Below are 16,604 nucleotides of genomic sequence, written 5' to 3' on the forward strand. Positions count from 1 at the left end.
GCCCTTGAATGAAGGGGATGCTGGATCCCCTTAAGGAAGGACCTAAATATACTACCAAAAAGGTATACTCTTCATCTTTCTCCTTGCCTTTCCCAAAGGTACCTATGGCCTTTACCAAAGTAACTGTGCACTGGAGAAAGTGAAATAATCAGTACTAGATGCTGGTTCTGAACTGACATTAATTCCTGGAGACCTAAAACATCACGGTGGGCCACCAGTTACAGGCTTATGACTGCCAGATGATCAGTAGAGTTCAGGTCCCTCTCACAGTGTGCTCACTGGGTCCCAAACCCATCCTGTGGCTATTTTCCCAGTTCCAGAATGCATAATTGGAACAGACATACTCAGGAGCTGAAAAAAAAAAACCCACACTGGTTCTCTGACCTGTGGAGTGAGGACAATTATAGAGGGAAAGACAAGAAGAAGCCACTAGAACAGCCTCTATGTAGAAAAATGGTAAGCCAAAAGCAATACTCCATTCCTGGAGGGATTGCAAAGATTAGTGCCACAATCAAGGACTTAAAGGATGCAGAAGTGCTAATTCCTACCATATTCCCATCAAATTTGCCTATTTAGTCTATGTAGAAGACTTTGGAGAATACAAATGAATTATCATAAGCTTAACTGAGTGGTAACACCAATTGTAACTGCCCTTATCAGATATGTTTTCATTGTTTGGGCAATTAACACATTCCCTGGCAACTGGTAAGCAGCTATACATCTGGCAAATGCTTTTCTCTTGAAACTTGTTTGTAAAGACCACTAGAAGTAGTTTGTTTTCAGCTGGCAATGGTAGCAATACACCTTCACTGTTCTGCCTCAGGAGTATACCAACTCTCCACTCCTATGTAATAATTTAGTTCTCAGGAATTTAACTGCCTTTCCATTCCACAAGATATTACACTGATCCATAATATTGATAACATCACAGACTGGACCTAGTGAGCAAGATGTAGCAACTACTCTAGACTTACTAATAAGATACTCGTGTGTCAGAGGTTGGGAAATAAATTCAACTAAAATTCAGGGGCTTCTACCTCAGTGAAATTTCTAGGGGTCTAGTGATACGGGGCATGTCGAGATATCCCTTTCAAAGGTGAATGTTAAGTTGTTGCCTCTGGCCCTTCCTATAACCGTAAGAAAAAAGAAGGAGAATGCCTAATAGGCCTCTTTGGATTTTGAAGGTAACATACTCCTCATTGGGGTGTATTACTTTGACCAATTTACGAAGTGGTCCAAAAAGCTGCTAATTCCAAGTAGATCTCAGAATAAAAGAGGGCTCTGCAACAGGTCCCAACTACTATCCAAGCTACTCTGCCACTTGGACTACATGATCCTGCAGATGCAATGGTGCTTGAAATATCAGTGGCAGACAGGATGCTGTTCGGAGCCTTTGACAGGCCCAAATCATAGTGCAGACCCTTAGGATTACATAGCAAAACATCACCAACCTCTGCCAATAACTACTCTACTTTTTCAGAAACAGCTCTTAGTCTGCTGCTGGGCCTTAGTAGAAACTGAGTGTTTAACCATGGGCCACCAAATTATCATGTGATTTCAGCCCATCATGAACTGGGTGTTATCTGACCCACCAACCCATAAAGTTGGATGTGCACAGTGGCAGCCTATCATCAAATAAAAGTGATATATACATGATCAGGCTCAAGCAGGCCCTGAAGGCACAACTAAGTTACATGAAGAAGAGGTCCAAATGCCCATAATCCCCACTGGTGCCACACTGCCTTCTCTCTCCCAGTCTGCACCTATGGCTTCATGAGAAGTTCCCTAGACCACCTGACAGAGGAAGAGAAGACTCTGGTTTCATTTGCAGATGATTCTGTACAATATGCAGGCACCACCCAAAAGTGGACGGCTGAAGCACTGCTGCCCCTTCCTGGGACCTCCCTGAAGTACAGTAGTGAAAGGAAATCTTCCCAGTGGGCAAAACTTCAAGCAGTGTACCTCATTGTTCATTCTGTTTGAAAGAAGAAATGGCCAGATGTGCAATTATGTACGGATTCATGGGCTGTGGCGAATGGTTCGTCTGGATGGCCAGAAACTTGGAAGGAACATGATTGGAAAATTGGTGACAAAAAAATCTGTGGAAAAGGGATATGGACAGACCTCTCTGAATGGCAAATAAGTGAAGATATTTGTATGCAGTGTAAATGTGCACCAAAAGGTGACATCAGCAAAAGAGTATTTTAATAATCACATGGATAAGATGACCACTTCTGTGGATACCAATAGGCTTTCTTCCCTAGCCACTCGTGTCATCACCCAGTGGATTCATGGACAAAGTGGCCCTGGTGGCTAGGATGGAGATTATGCATGGGCCCAGCAAAATGGACTTCCATCCACCAAGGCCAACCTGGCTATGACCACAGCTGAGTACTCAATATGTCAGTTGCAAAAACCAACACTGAGTTCCTGATATGGCACCATCCCCCTAGGTAATCAGCCAGCTACCTGGAAGCAGGTTGATACAGCTTCCGTCAGGGAAAGGAAAGCATTTTGTTTTTATTGGAACAGACACTTATTCTGGCTACAGATTCACATTCCTTGCAAATAATGCTTCTGCCAAAACTCCCATCAGGAAACTTACAGAATGCTTTCTCTACCATCATGGTATTTCACACAGCATTGCTTCTGACCAAGGAACTCCTATCACAGCACGTGAAGGACAGCAATGGGCCTATGCTCACTGGTCTTATCATGTTCCCTGTAATCGTCAGCAACTTATTTCATAAAACAGTGGAATGGGCTTTTGATGATTCAGTCACAGTGCCAGCTACATAGTGATACCTTGCAAGGCTGAGAGAAGGGTTCTCCAGAAAGCTGTATATGCTCTGAGTCAGCAACCAATATATGGTGCTCTTTCTCTGACAGCCAACATTTATGGGTCCAAGAATCAAGGGGTGGAAATGGGAGTGGCACTCACAACTGCCCCTAGTAATTCATTAGGAAATTTTTTTCCTGTTCCTGTTACCTTATTCTTTGCTGACCTAGATGTCTTAATTCCAGAGGAAGGAATACTTTTTAGGAAACACAACACTTGATTCCACAGAAATGAACATGAATACTGCCACTTGGCCACTTTGGGTTCCTTATGCCTCTAAGTCATCAGTCAAAAAAGAGTTACTGTGCTGGTTGGGGTGACTGCTTCTAGTACAGGAGAACTGAACTGCTACTTCACACAGGAGGCTAGGAAAATATCTCTAGAATGCAGGAGATCCCTTATGGCATCTTTTGATATTACCATACCCTACCCTGTGTGTTAAGCCATTCTTGCAATGCTATAAAGGAATACTTGAAATTGGGTAATTCATTAAAAAAAAAACAAGGTTTAGCTGGCTCACAGTTCTGCAAGCTTTAGAGGAAATGTGGCAGCAGCATCTGCTCTGCTTCTGGAGAGGCCTCAAGGAGCTTTTACTCATGGCAGAAGGCAAAGTAGCAGCAAGTGGCTCACATGGCAGAACAGGAGCAAGAGAGAGAGTGGAGGTGGAGATGCCACACACTTTTAAACAACCAGATCTCAAGTGAACCCAGAGCGAGAGCTCACTTATCAACAAAGGGATGGCCAAAGCCATTCATGAAGGATCCACTCCTGTGATGCAAACACCTCCCACCAAGCCCCACCTCCAAGATTGGGGACTACATTTCAACAGAGATTTGGGCAAACATCCAAATTATATTACCCTGTGATTAAGATCAATGGAAAACTACGACATTCTAATTCAAGCAGGACTATCATAAGGAATGACCCTTCAAGAATGAAGGTTTGAATCACCCCAATAGATTGAAAAAACCACAAGCAGGTAAGGTGTTTGCTGAAGGCAAAGGAAATACAGAATGGCTAGGGAAGAATACAGTTATAAATACTAGCTACAAGCACGTGATCAGTTATAGAAATAAGGACTGTAACTATATTTTCTCCTCATTTTGCTAACAATACATCTGTGTGTGTGTGTGTGTGTGTGTGCGTGCAAGAAATATCTTTGCTTTCTTTCTTATTCCCTCATGATGTAACACAAAACGTTTATGTCAGGATTTAAGTACTGTTGATTTTACATAGTATTTAAGTTATGGGATATCAAGGAGAGGAGTAAATAACATTCAAGGACTTTACCTCAGTTGTACATGGGATACTTGTGTCATGTTAGGGAGAATTCTGACCTCGTTATTACCTTCATTTGAAGATTAAGTATGGTTTATGTAGATATGTATAGGTGCCAAGTTGACAAGGGGTAGATTTGTAATGGTTAATTTTATGTGCCAACTTTTCCAAGACATGGGGTGCCCACATATTTGGCTAAGCATTATTCCTGGATATGTCTGTGGGGAGGTTCTGGATGAGATTGAATTGGTAAACTGAGCAAAGTAAAATGCTCTCCCTATCGTGCATGAGCATCATCCAATCCATTGAGGGCCTGAAAGTACAAGAAAGCAGAGGAACAAGAATTTCCCCTCTCTGTCTTTTCCTGCTCTTGGACTGGGACTTACACAATCTGCACTCCTGGTTCTCAAGCTTCCATACGTGGAGTGGAATGTCAACTTTCCTGGGTCTTCAGTTTGCAGATGGCAGATCCATAAGCCAATTTCTTATATTAAATCTCATTTTATATATATTTAACATATATATATATATAAGAGTGTGTTTATATATAAATATATAGAGATTCTGTTTCTCTGAAGAACTGTAATACAAGTCCCTGATTCCCATGTCTTATTTTATTTAACTCCTATGTCCACTAAACTAACTCCCATTAGATGAATATTAATGGAAATCTTAAAATGTTATTTAAATTTTCAAAGTATGACCATGTTATAATAATGTTAAAACTCAAATAAAATTAAAGTATATCTTGTTATTAAAACAACATGTATCCTTGGAAAATATGTAACAGAATATGTATGAAAGAAAAAGAGTTCAATCTAATGAGACAGTAACTGAAAATTTCCCTCCATTTTAAGTTTTGAATATTATTTTAGATTAAAATCATAAAACTTACATGTTTTCAAATATTAATTAGTAGAGAAATTTTTAAACTTATACAACCAAATTTTTACTTAGTTTCAATTTCCTTTTCTTTGCCTTTTACATCTGCCTGCTATCTTGAAAAACAAGTAGATACTTTCATTAATAAAAATTCAGAGAAAGAAAAAATAAATAGTATATTCAGTTGGAAATCTGTACGCACATTTTTTTTTACTTAATCTATAGGCCCATAGAAGAATCTTTAGGCTAGGCACAGTGGCTCCTGCCTGTAATCCCAGTACTTTGGGAGGCTGAAGTGGGCACATCATTTGAGGCTAGGAATTCAAGACTAGCCTGGCCAACACGGTGAAACCCTGTCTCTACTGAAAACACAAAAATTAGCCAGGCATGGTGGTGCTTGCCTATAACCCCAGCTACTCAGGAGGCTGAGGCACCAAAATCGCTTGAACTCAGGAGGTGGAAGTTCCAGCAAGCCAAGATCATGCCACTGCACTCTAGCCTGGGCGACAGAAACTCTGTCTCAAAAAAAAAAAAAAAATACTACTTTTTAAATTTTTTCCTTTCAATTTACTTATATCTTCTATAAAACATAGAATGTTTAGCTGCTACCACTTAAAAATCTTAATTTTTGCTGCTCTTAATCCATTTCCATCTGCCATAAATATTTATTTTATAAGTTTTTTTATTCAACAGTGTATAGAACAGCCCTCTCACAATAAATAATTATAGGGCTTAAAATGTCCATAGTGCAAAAACTCTAGATGAAGAAAGACTTTTAAAAAACTTATAAAATTGTAGACTGTTTAGCAGCATCCCTTGCTTCTACCTATTAGATGCCAACAGCAGCTTCACAGTTGTGACAACCAAAATGTCTGTGAAATGTCCCCTGTGAGACAAAATTGCTTCAACTTGAGAACCACTAATGCATAGACAGTTAAAAGAGAAACTACTACTACCAACAACTCAAGTTAAACTTACACACAAAGTGTGTAAACAAAGCACTAGACCACCCCATTAGTAACACATGTCTGACAGGAATCCAATGGAAATTGCTTTAATACCTACCTATGTAATCTTATTTTCATCAGCACAGAAGACAACATTTATAGTTATAGTCTTTTTAAAATCAGTTTTGAAAAAATGTTCCCAGTTTCATCCATGAAAAGAAGTAAAGGTGATGGATATAAAATGGAATCTAGACAGACAAATTTGAACAATAAACGAGTCTAACTTTACAATTTACCAAGAAGTGAATGATTCCCTATATACTTTCTAAATGTCTTAATGTGTAAAGTGCTTTTTTGTACAGTGCTATTAAATGGTAAGCTAATGATCATAAAGCAGCAATGTTAACTACAGCACCATTTACCCATAAGTACTAACCATACTACAGTTACTGTTTGCCGAAATGCATTTCTTGTCCTCACACCATTGGCACCCATTTGTATTGGCAGTACAGCTGGCACAATCTGCATATCTGTAACATCTGTCATCAGAAGCAGCTATAATACAAATGGGAGACAATATGTCAGCACAAAAAAGAAAATCTTACTCTTCTTAATTTACAATATCTATTTAAGAATAATTAAGAATCACTCAGACATTTTTTAACCAAAGAAATGACTTTCAATTTCAAAGTAAGTTTTCTAAAGATTAAGACTACTTTGTAGTTCAATTGTGTTTACAGGATTTTAAGGACCTTTTATCCCCATTATAATTATTCAATGTACAAGGATCCTACAGCCATTTTAAATTCACATATTTTGGGCCAGGTACAGTAGCTCACGCCTGCAATTCCAGAACTTTGAAAAGCCAAGGCAGGCAGATCACTTGAGGTAAGGAGTTCGAGACCAGCCTGGCCAACACAAAACCCCATCTCTACTAAAAATACAAAAATTAGCCAGGCATGGTGGCACACGCCTATAATTCCAGCTACTCAGGAAGCTGAGGCAGGAGAATTGCTTGAACCCAGGAGACAGAGGTTGATCACACCACTGCACTCTAGTCTGGGTGACAGAGTGAGACACTGTCTCAAAAAATAAAATAACATAACATAAAATAAATAAATTCACACATTTTGGAGGTCAAAGGATTTACAGATATTTTACTGAACAAAGGGTATTACTAAACAAACAAAAGAAAACATCATAACAAATACTGTTTATCATTCTTTCTAAAGATACCTAAAGACATCTGAATTAATATAGATTAGCAAAACTTGAAAATACATTTATTAATTGTAGCCTCAAAAATGTATAAAAATCCTCACCATTTCAAGAAAACTAAATAATATTTATCCAAATAATTAATTAGCTAGTTGACTAATAATTAACTGGTAGCTTTTCATAAGTCTCACTTATCTATTCACCATTTTATAAGAAATATAAAACCAGATCATTAGTCATCAAATGCTAGAAAATTTTTTTTCTTATGGTATGGTTTGGCAATAATTCTGGAAGGAAAAAAATACCACATGGAAAATAAATTCTTTCATTTGAATTATTTAAATAATTAAAATTATTTCTTTGAATCTCACAGTATTTCTTAGAAATGATGCACTGGAAAGCATTTTAAACTTGTATTAGAAAATAATTCATACATATGACTATGTTACATATAAAATATTGATATGTATACTATATATACAGATTTCAAAAATAAAGCTAAAAATAGCTAATAAAGATATTAAATAATTCATCACTACCTTCAAGCATTAGAATTCCTAGTTAGGATATTATAAATTTTTCCTTTCTGTAGCTACTAAAGTAATTCTTATAAGCAGAAGATACTTCTCTAGAAGATAAATTTTGCTGCCAGAAAGAGGAAAAGAAATTTACCTGTTTTAGGAGGGCACTTTGCTCTAAGAATATTATTAGTATTCCCAGATTCCCAAGATTCACAGTGATTTTTATTCCAAACACATTTTATCCCTGGACCAGCATTTTTACAAAGTTCTTCATCTCTGAAAGCCTTGCAATTTGGAGGCTTGTATACAAGGATATCATTAAGGAGTACACTAGAAAATCCCCCAAATATATACATGGACCTATTAAAAACAAAACAAGAATCTTAAAGAAATGCTATTAAAAGTCTCTATGATTTAGTTATAAAAATAAGCATAGGTTTAAATATACATTTTATACTATTTTTAACTACTTCCGTTAGTACTGCTCTGTAAAATCATATTTCTAACATATGATATAAAAACACCAAAGAAACTACTATATAATTTCTTGAAGACTTTTCAAATAAAATATGAAATATTCTATAAATCTTAATGTATTAAGAAAACATTAAGTCTTCAAAACATGTTTTATTGTTAATGCAAGAAAGGAAACAAGGATTATATACAACATTGCTTTCGTCAGAAAAATAAGTATTGTTTTTAATAAAGTAGAAAACAATATTTTTAAAAATAGATAATAGCTACACATGGACAAGACACACTTTAGAACTACTATCTGGAATTACAATTTTTCAATATAGACACAGAATATTGAAATTAGACACAGAGTTCTTCTTATGATGTTTCATTCTTTTAAAATAAGAAGACTAAGAGTAAAATAATCAAAAAGATCTTTAAAATATCAGTTTGGAAAAAGAAGCCTAGACAATACTAAATTAATACCAACCAGTGCCAAAAACATTTGAGATGCCCTTAAAACAGCACTATTTTTTATCTCAAAAATATTATTAATAAATTTAATCGTCAAAAAATACTTCAAGAATTATTTCATTATTTTTAAAAGTAAAATAAAAATCAACCAGAGAACCCTAGAGGTTTTATGTTTCACAATTTTCATTTATTACTGTTTTGACAGCCAATTGATAACAGTTACACAGTTTAATTGTGGTTAAGTCATTTCATGGCAATAGTGGAGAATTTTTACATAATTAGGATAAGGTGGCAATAAATCGAACTTATAAAAAGGTCATTCTGATTTACAAATGTTAAGCTACTAAATGAGCTAGCAGATTGTTTACTGTCACTGGATTCCAAATTACCAAATTTTTGTCATAGAAATACAAAAATTATATTAATTTAAATGGGGAAAGCAATGTAATGACCACTGAGTCCAATTTCCCAATGGATATAAGGATTTTAAGATCCAAAGAGGTTAAGAGACTTGTCAAAAATCACACATTTAATAAATGACAGAACTAAAATGAGAATCTAATTCTTCTCACTTTCCTTGTTCTCCTTGATAGAAATTTGGGGCTAGCCTCTCTATCATTTCAATTCCATCTTTTTAAAAGAAGAGGCATTCCTTATCTGATCTCTGGAAAAATAAAAGAAGGCAGGATGACTTAAAAGGGTATCTGACGTTTTATCTCAGCACTTTTCCTTTAACTACTCCCCTGTCCCTTAAATATATTAAACAAAAAAAGGAAAAAAGGATATGATTAACAAATCAAAAGGTATTCTGTGGTAGAGCAGAGATACATAAAATCCAATACCATTAAGTGCCAATGATAATTTTCTAGAAGAATACCAGAATATGAGGATAGTATGACTGATATCCGTGACTCTCTAAAAATTGGAAATGTGCTTCTTTTACCCATTAATGACTACTGCAGAGTGTCCAAATCGATTGACATCTCTATGAAGATTTGGTTTTGGTAGTATTTTCCATTCATCACAAGCTAGAAAAAAGAAAACAAAACAAATGAAATAAAAGAATAAACAAGACAAATAATATAAATAAATCACTGGCCAAATTAAAGATATACTATGTACAAGCAGGAAGCAAAAAATTTTTTTTCATTAATTTTCCAGGACCTACAATTTAGTATAATTATTCAACTAGCATTATTCCCTAAATAAAAATAACTGTTGCCTAAAATTCTCATAAATAATTTTAAGTATATGAGAACAAGAAAACGAAAGGAATGAACTTAGAGGTACTTTATATTGGAATATTTTTAAAGACATATCTTTATTAAATATACCAAGTAAAATATGAATGTCAGTATAGGGCATACCTATTTGAAAGTTAAATACTAAATCAAATATTACATGTATGCATACAAAAGTAATGGTATCTATAATGTTCACTGAAAGAATACCTAAAAATATAATCATCAGGATAAAGTATATAAATCACTTTAATGTTTTGATATTTCAAAAGAAAGGCTTTTTTATGTAGAAGGAAATTATCTTACTTGCAAAACTTCTAGATAAAAAATAAAAATCATAAAAAATCCACAAACTATATAAAAACCATGGAAAGTAATTAAGAATATGTATATAATTACAATACTAATTTCTTTCACACTACCGCTTCTTTTTTCACTTAGTTTATGAAATCTTGTTCTACAGAAAACTGGTCATATTTTTAGTTATGATCTGTACTTGTTTATTCAGTAAATTGAAATTTTAAAAATAATCTCTAATTTTCTTTTAAAGGTTTTTCAGTTGGCTTTTACTCTTTTGGTCTTCAATCTCTTTGGAACTTATTTTTGTATATGTGGTAAGCATCAAACTTAATTTTTCCCATATACCATACTTTCCAGATATTTCCAAGTATATGTCCATGCACCAATTTTCCCAATTTTTGAACATTTATCCTTGACCTAACTTGTGCATCATTTAATTTCTGTATGGTTATAGTTTGCTTTTATTTTATCATTTTTAAATATATACACGTGTGAAGCTCAAAACTCAAATATTTCTACAAGGCTTCTCTCTCACACACACATACACACAAAATCCACTGCCCCCTGTCTTCCCAAACATATTCCAGAATAATGGAGGTAAGCACTTTTAATTCTAAATAAATAGCTAAAAGAGTTGTATTTTTTGTTTGTTTTTGTATTTTCATTTGTTCTAAATAGCATGCTTAGTTCCTACTTTCAGATAATTTGCCTGACTTCCTTCTTCAGAAGGTGAAGATTAAGCTCTTACATAGACTTACACACACATACTTCCTCTCCCTTCATTCTCCTTGTACCTTTATATTATAATTTTGTTTAGAGCAATAGTCAGTTTCTTACTTGTCTATTTAGAGATGGGGTCTTGCTATATTGCCTAGGCTGGTCTAAATTAATTCATGGGCTCAAGTGATCCTCCTGTCTCAGCCTTCAGAGTTTCTGGAACTATAGTTGCACACCACCACACTCAGCTAATGTTCAGTTTTATTATATGATATTATTCACAGATAAGCCGCATTACATACTATATTTTTATTCTTAAATAACTTATTTTCTCCACAAACTATATTTTCACTTTTTTGCTTAATTTCCTATATATCTATTGCTAATTCTCCCCCAACCCTTTGCCAGATGTGCACATTTCTTCTCAATATCTTCTAATACATCAAGTTATCTGGCAATTTCATTTACTTTCTAAAGACATCCCTTCTGAAACTCCATCTTTCTTCTCCAATCTGAACTTAAACTGCTCTCTAGGCCTATTACAGCATCATAAGGATTCCCTCCATATTTCTCTTCTGTTGTATATTGTTTCTTAGATTTTATTTTTTCTGTTTTTATTTATTTATTTAATCTCATACTTCAATAGGTGATATAAACCTAAAGTTTCTAAATAAAGTGTCCGTTGAAGGTATAATTCTGCAATTCTAAAAAATGACTTTATTCTACTCTAACACGTTTAGTATTATTTGATTGGTTTTAGAATTCTAACATGGAAAGCATTTTCAAATATTGAAGGTATTAGTCCACTCTCCTGGCTTCTAGTATTGCTTTTTAAGGTGCTATGCTATTGAGTCTTATGATTTATTTGTACCATTTCTTTTCTCTCTCTAGAAGTTTTAAGGTTCTTTTTGCCTTTTTGTAACGAGCTTTGCTGTGAGTCTTTTGTATTCATTCTTCTGGGGCTCAGTAGGCTCTTTTCTTCTTAAAATCTGTGTACTTCAATTCCAAACATATTTTTTGAATTATTCACTTGATAATTTCCTTCCTATCTAAAATGTCATGTTCTTTGCTTTTTCAATTCTATTACTCAGATATAAAGTTTTCTGGAATAATCATCTAAATTTCTTATTTTTTACCCTATTTTACATCTGTCCATTGTTCATAATACTTAATGGAAATTCTTCACTTTATCTTCAAATCATTGATTTGCTTTCCTAATGTAAATTTCCAAGAGCCCATTTTTTTTTCCTTTTCTGAATTACCTATTTTTATTAAAATCTCACATTTTGCTTCACAAATGGAACATCTTCTATCAATAAAGATTTAATTTATAATCTCCATGGATTAGCTCTATTTTCTCTAATTTCTTATTTTTTCCCACATGTTTGACACTTTGGTCAAATTTAGTAACTTTTTGTAATTGTCAAAATAACTGGCTGCAAATTTAAGAGTGAGGCACTACAAAAGTCATTAGGAATTTTGTGCTTAAGAGGACATGTTGACTGTTAGGATTCTGATCAAGTGGGACCATTTCAGTTAGAAACCTCCAAATGTCAGTATTTATACATGCTTTCTCTTAGACTGGTCAGACTCCTTCAGATAATTTTCCAGTCTCCTGCCTGGAAACCATAAATCGGACTAACAGCATTTTAGGAAGGACCTAAGTGTATGAAAGTAGCAAGAGGGTTTCACTCTTAATATGTATACTTTCATTTAGTCCTACTGTTTACAAAATAGTGCTTATGCTCTCAGTCATGTTCTTGTTTGGTTTGGTTTTTAAAGTACACAAGTCCTTGCAGAAGAGAAACATTACAGTATAGTAATAGTAATGTAATTACACATGAGGGCAATTAATATAGACAAATAATAAAACATAATTCTACTTCTAGAAGTTATTTGCCTTTTAACACATGTAGTGATAGGAAGTGACAGCTTTATTACTATCTCCAATACATCATCTTCAATTACACTAAAATTTAAAAAAGAATTACATACAATATTTTTGATGGATGTTGGTGCTGTTCAACAAAATATCAGTTCCTTTCCTCCAGGCACAAGATAAAATTATATTCCTACAATCCCTAGAAGTTGATTGTATCAATGTAATGCAAGCTACTGCAATATGTGTTTCTGGTTGGAGGTATTTAATTAGCAATGAAAGACTCTGTGGAAGCCTATGTCCTCTGTCAGCCTGGGTACCTAAATGACAAATTTTTTTCAAATCTGCCCTGCCAACCAATGATGAACATGTATAATGGGTGAAAAATAAACTTTTATTTGGTGTTAATCATCTGAAGTTTGGATATTTTTGGTAGACATGGATACATGCTGCCCAGATCATCATTCAAAAAAAAAAAATTTGTTGTCTGGGTTGCCAGTAGTGCTGTCAGTGAATAGTCAGTTGCAAGCTACCTCACAAACTGCCTGAGGAACACAGGCCCACTTCACCCAAGGGCACACCCTTCCTAGAATGACCCATATCCAATGACTGATCAATGTGGCGGCATAAAGGCCTGGCCATTCCAGTCCAACATGAGAGAAGTATGACCAATTATTTTGCCTTCAGTCAATCCTTACAGGGTTGACTAAGGTTACCCATCCAGCATCACAACTCAACTTCTCCCTTTGTCCAATTCTGCTTCATCCCTTTATCTCTTGCAAAGGCACTGATTTTAAGGGTACTCCCAATTAACATCATGAATACTAAACTCTACCTCAGAGTCTGCTTTCCAGAGAACTCAAACTCTTATTTCAGGAATGGTATAAGAAAGTAAGAAATAAGTTGGAGTTTGAGAGCTGGATCATACATTGCCAGGCTAGCAATAAAAAACTCATCATTGGTGGTAGGTGGAGCACAGATAGCCCTTGGCACAAAGTGGCCATCAAGAAACTGCAAAAATGTAAAACTAGTGGCAAATTAGGAAGGCATGCCAATGCAAGCAAATAGTATAGCAGGAGTGAAGTACTAGATGCTTGAAAACTATGAAGAAGGGTAACTGTTGACAGGAGGTGGGGGAGTACAGGTGCTATGAGATTCAGAGGGGAGCTTGATCAAAGGAGCCAGAACCTTATCATTGGATTAGGAAGTTTGTTGATTTGAAAGCATTCTCCCAAGATGCAGGATTTATCTTTCTGACAAGGATGCCACAAGAGGTGATGTTAACTTGCTATCTTGATGACTCCTAGAAACATGGAAAACAAGAAAAATATACCCCATGCTAAATAAGGTCAAAATGCCAGAACTGCCATAGCAAACAGTAAAGGCAGTGATTAAAAGTCTAAAAATGTGCACAAGCTGAAACAGATATACTATGTAATGCCAGAAAACCCACCAGGCCATTTTATCTACGGAAGGGGCCAGAGGATATGCCAATTACCAAAGCCATGAAGAATATGATGGTGGGGGAGACACTAGCATCACTAAGAATTTCGTAGCTGTCCTCCACCAAAGCTGATGGCAAGAGAAACTGTAACAGAACTGAGCCCAATGATGGGAGACAATAGGACAATAGAGCCAGCTGGTAACACTTAAGGATCAGAAGCCAATCCAAGTAGAGGGTAATTATTGTAATAAGCAGCAAGGTCAAAAGTGTCAATAAAGGAAACTAACTTATAAAGAATTATAGAGATATTTAACAGAACATAGTATCCCTAGAGGCAAAACAGATAGTCAACAAGGGTATTCCCAACTGATATTATCAAAAGAAAACAAGGATGGATGATCAGGAGGTTAATGATTTATGTTGCAATAAAAAGTCACAATGCACTGCTCAGTTTCTGGACATGAGCCATTTTTTAAATCTAGAGATGATACATTTTATATTCAGGAAGGAGGACTCTGAAATACCACAGTAAGTATATGTGGTATTAATTTCCCCAGCTATTCCTCAAAGGCACCCATAATAATTTTATTGTTTAATTTTTGTCTAGAAAGAAAGGCATCAGGAACATTTTAAGTACTATTGAACATAGAGTCTGAGTTGACACTGACACTTGAAGATACAAAGTATCATTATTGCCTCTTTTTATAGTAAGGATAAATGGGGATGAGGAAAAAAATGGAATCCTGGACAAGGTCCAGCTCAAAATAGGTCCACTGGGTCACAGACTAGTGATCATGTCTTCAGTTCCTGGATATAGAATTGGAATAATCACACTTGGCAAATGGCACAACACTTACCACATTTGGTCCTTGGTTATCATAGTGGAAGCCTCTGGGAGCTTTTATCCCCTGGATAATTCAATAAATTTTAAAATACTATCACATTCCAGAAAGAGTTGGTAAAAGCAATTAGTATCACCCTAAAGAATCTAATTAATGCCAGGATAATGGACCCCATCAAATCACCATTGAAATCGTCAGTTTGGCCCCTGCAAACTAAACAAAGCTTAAAGAATAGCAGTTGCCTACTACAAGGAGAGCTAAACTTGCAGGCATCAGGCAAGTTGTATATCTTTATTAGAGCAGATTAACATGGCCATGGAATTGGCAAATGTGTTCTTTGCTAACTCTATCAAAAAAGAGGATCAAAAATGCCTTGCATTCACATGGAGGGGAAAATAGTATACATTCACACTTTTGCCTTAGGATGATATTAACTCTGCCTTCTTTTGTCATACATACCCAGAATACATTCGGTCCTGTTGTATATCTTACAGAACATTACAGTGTTCCACTACATTAGCATGATGTTTCATGCTAATTGGACTAGATGGGCAAGAATAATGCAACAGAAACCTTCTTAAGACATATGCCTCAAAGAGTGGAAAATAAAACCTACAAAGATTCAGAGACTTTCATATTGGTAAAATATGTAGGGGTCCAGTGGACAAGAAAGTTCTAAGACATCTCATCTGAATTAAAAGACCAATTATGCATCTTGCAACTCCCATTACAAAGAAAGAAGCAAACCATCAGGTGGGCCTCTTTGTGTTCTAAAGGCAGTATATTCTACTCCTAGGAATACTGCATCAGCCTACATACTGGAAGACATTAAAGGATGTCAGCTGTTTGCAGCCAACATAGGAAATAGCTCTGCTGTCAGTGAAGTCTACCCTGCAAGCAACTCTGCAGCTAGGGACATATGACCCAGTACACACTATAGTTATTGGTAGTGTCACTGTTGGAAAAAGTAGTATGTGTAATTTATGGCAAGCCTCAGTGAAACAATCACAATGCAGTCTTGACACACATGTCAAAGGCCATATCATCTGCAGTGGAAAATTATATACCTCTATTACTGTCATGCCATTGGGTCCAGATAAAAATAGAATGCTTGACCATGGGTAATCAAGTGACTATGTGTTAAGAGTTTGCAATCATGAGCTAGTTCTGTTACCAATTACCCTAAGAATATAAAATGGGGCCGGGCGCGGTGGCTCAAGCCTGTAATCCCAGCACTTTGGGAGGCCGAGGCGGGTGGATCACGAGGTCAAGAGATCAAGACCATCCTGGTCAACATGGTGAAACCCCGTCTCTACTAATACAAAAAATTAGCTGGGCATGGTGGCGCGTGCCTGTAATCCCAGCTACTCAGGAGGCTGAGGCAGGAGAATTGCCTGAACCCAGGAGGCGGAGCTTGCGGTGAGCCGAGATCGCGCCATTGCACTCCAGCCTGGGTAACAAGAGCGAAACTCCGTCTCAAAAAAAAAAAAAAAAAAAAAAAAAAAAAAAAAAAGAATATAAAATGGAAGTGGTACCCATGATCAAGTATGGACAAGAACACAGGGC

General features: G+C 35.8%; 1 protein-coding gene across 3 annotated transcripts in view; it reads right to left on the minus strand.

The window, feature by feature from the left end:
* The window catches only part of ATRNL1 (attractin like 1), an 811,501-nt gene that overhangs the window by 640,400 nt on the left and 154,497 nt on the right, over positions 1-16,604 (minus strand). For all 3 annotated transcript variants that reach the window (XM_064373808.1, XM_021676929.2, XM_064373807.1), the window contains exons 11-13: positions 9,559-9,643; positions 7,837-8,045; positions 6,383-6,501 (exon numbers count right to left, since the gene is read on the minus strand). In XM_064373808.1, coding sequence (XP_064229878.1) covers positions 6,383-6,501; positions 7,837-8,045; positions 9,559-9,643 — 413 coding nt within the window. The remainder of the gene's footprint in view (positions 1-6,382; positions 6,502-7,836; positions 8,046-9,558; positions 9,644-16,604) is intronic.

Source organism: Aotus nancymaae, unplaced genomic scaffold (assembly GCF_030222135.1).
Source record: "Aotus nancymaae isolate 86718 unplaced genomic scaffold, 86718_ANA_hifiasm-v0.15.2.pri h1tg000010l, whole genome shotgun sequence".
Taxonomy (NCBI): domain Eukaryota; kingdom Metazoa; phylum Chordata; class Mammalia; order Primates; family Aotidae; genus Aotus; species Aotus nancymaae.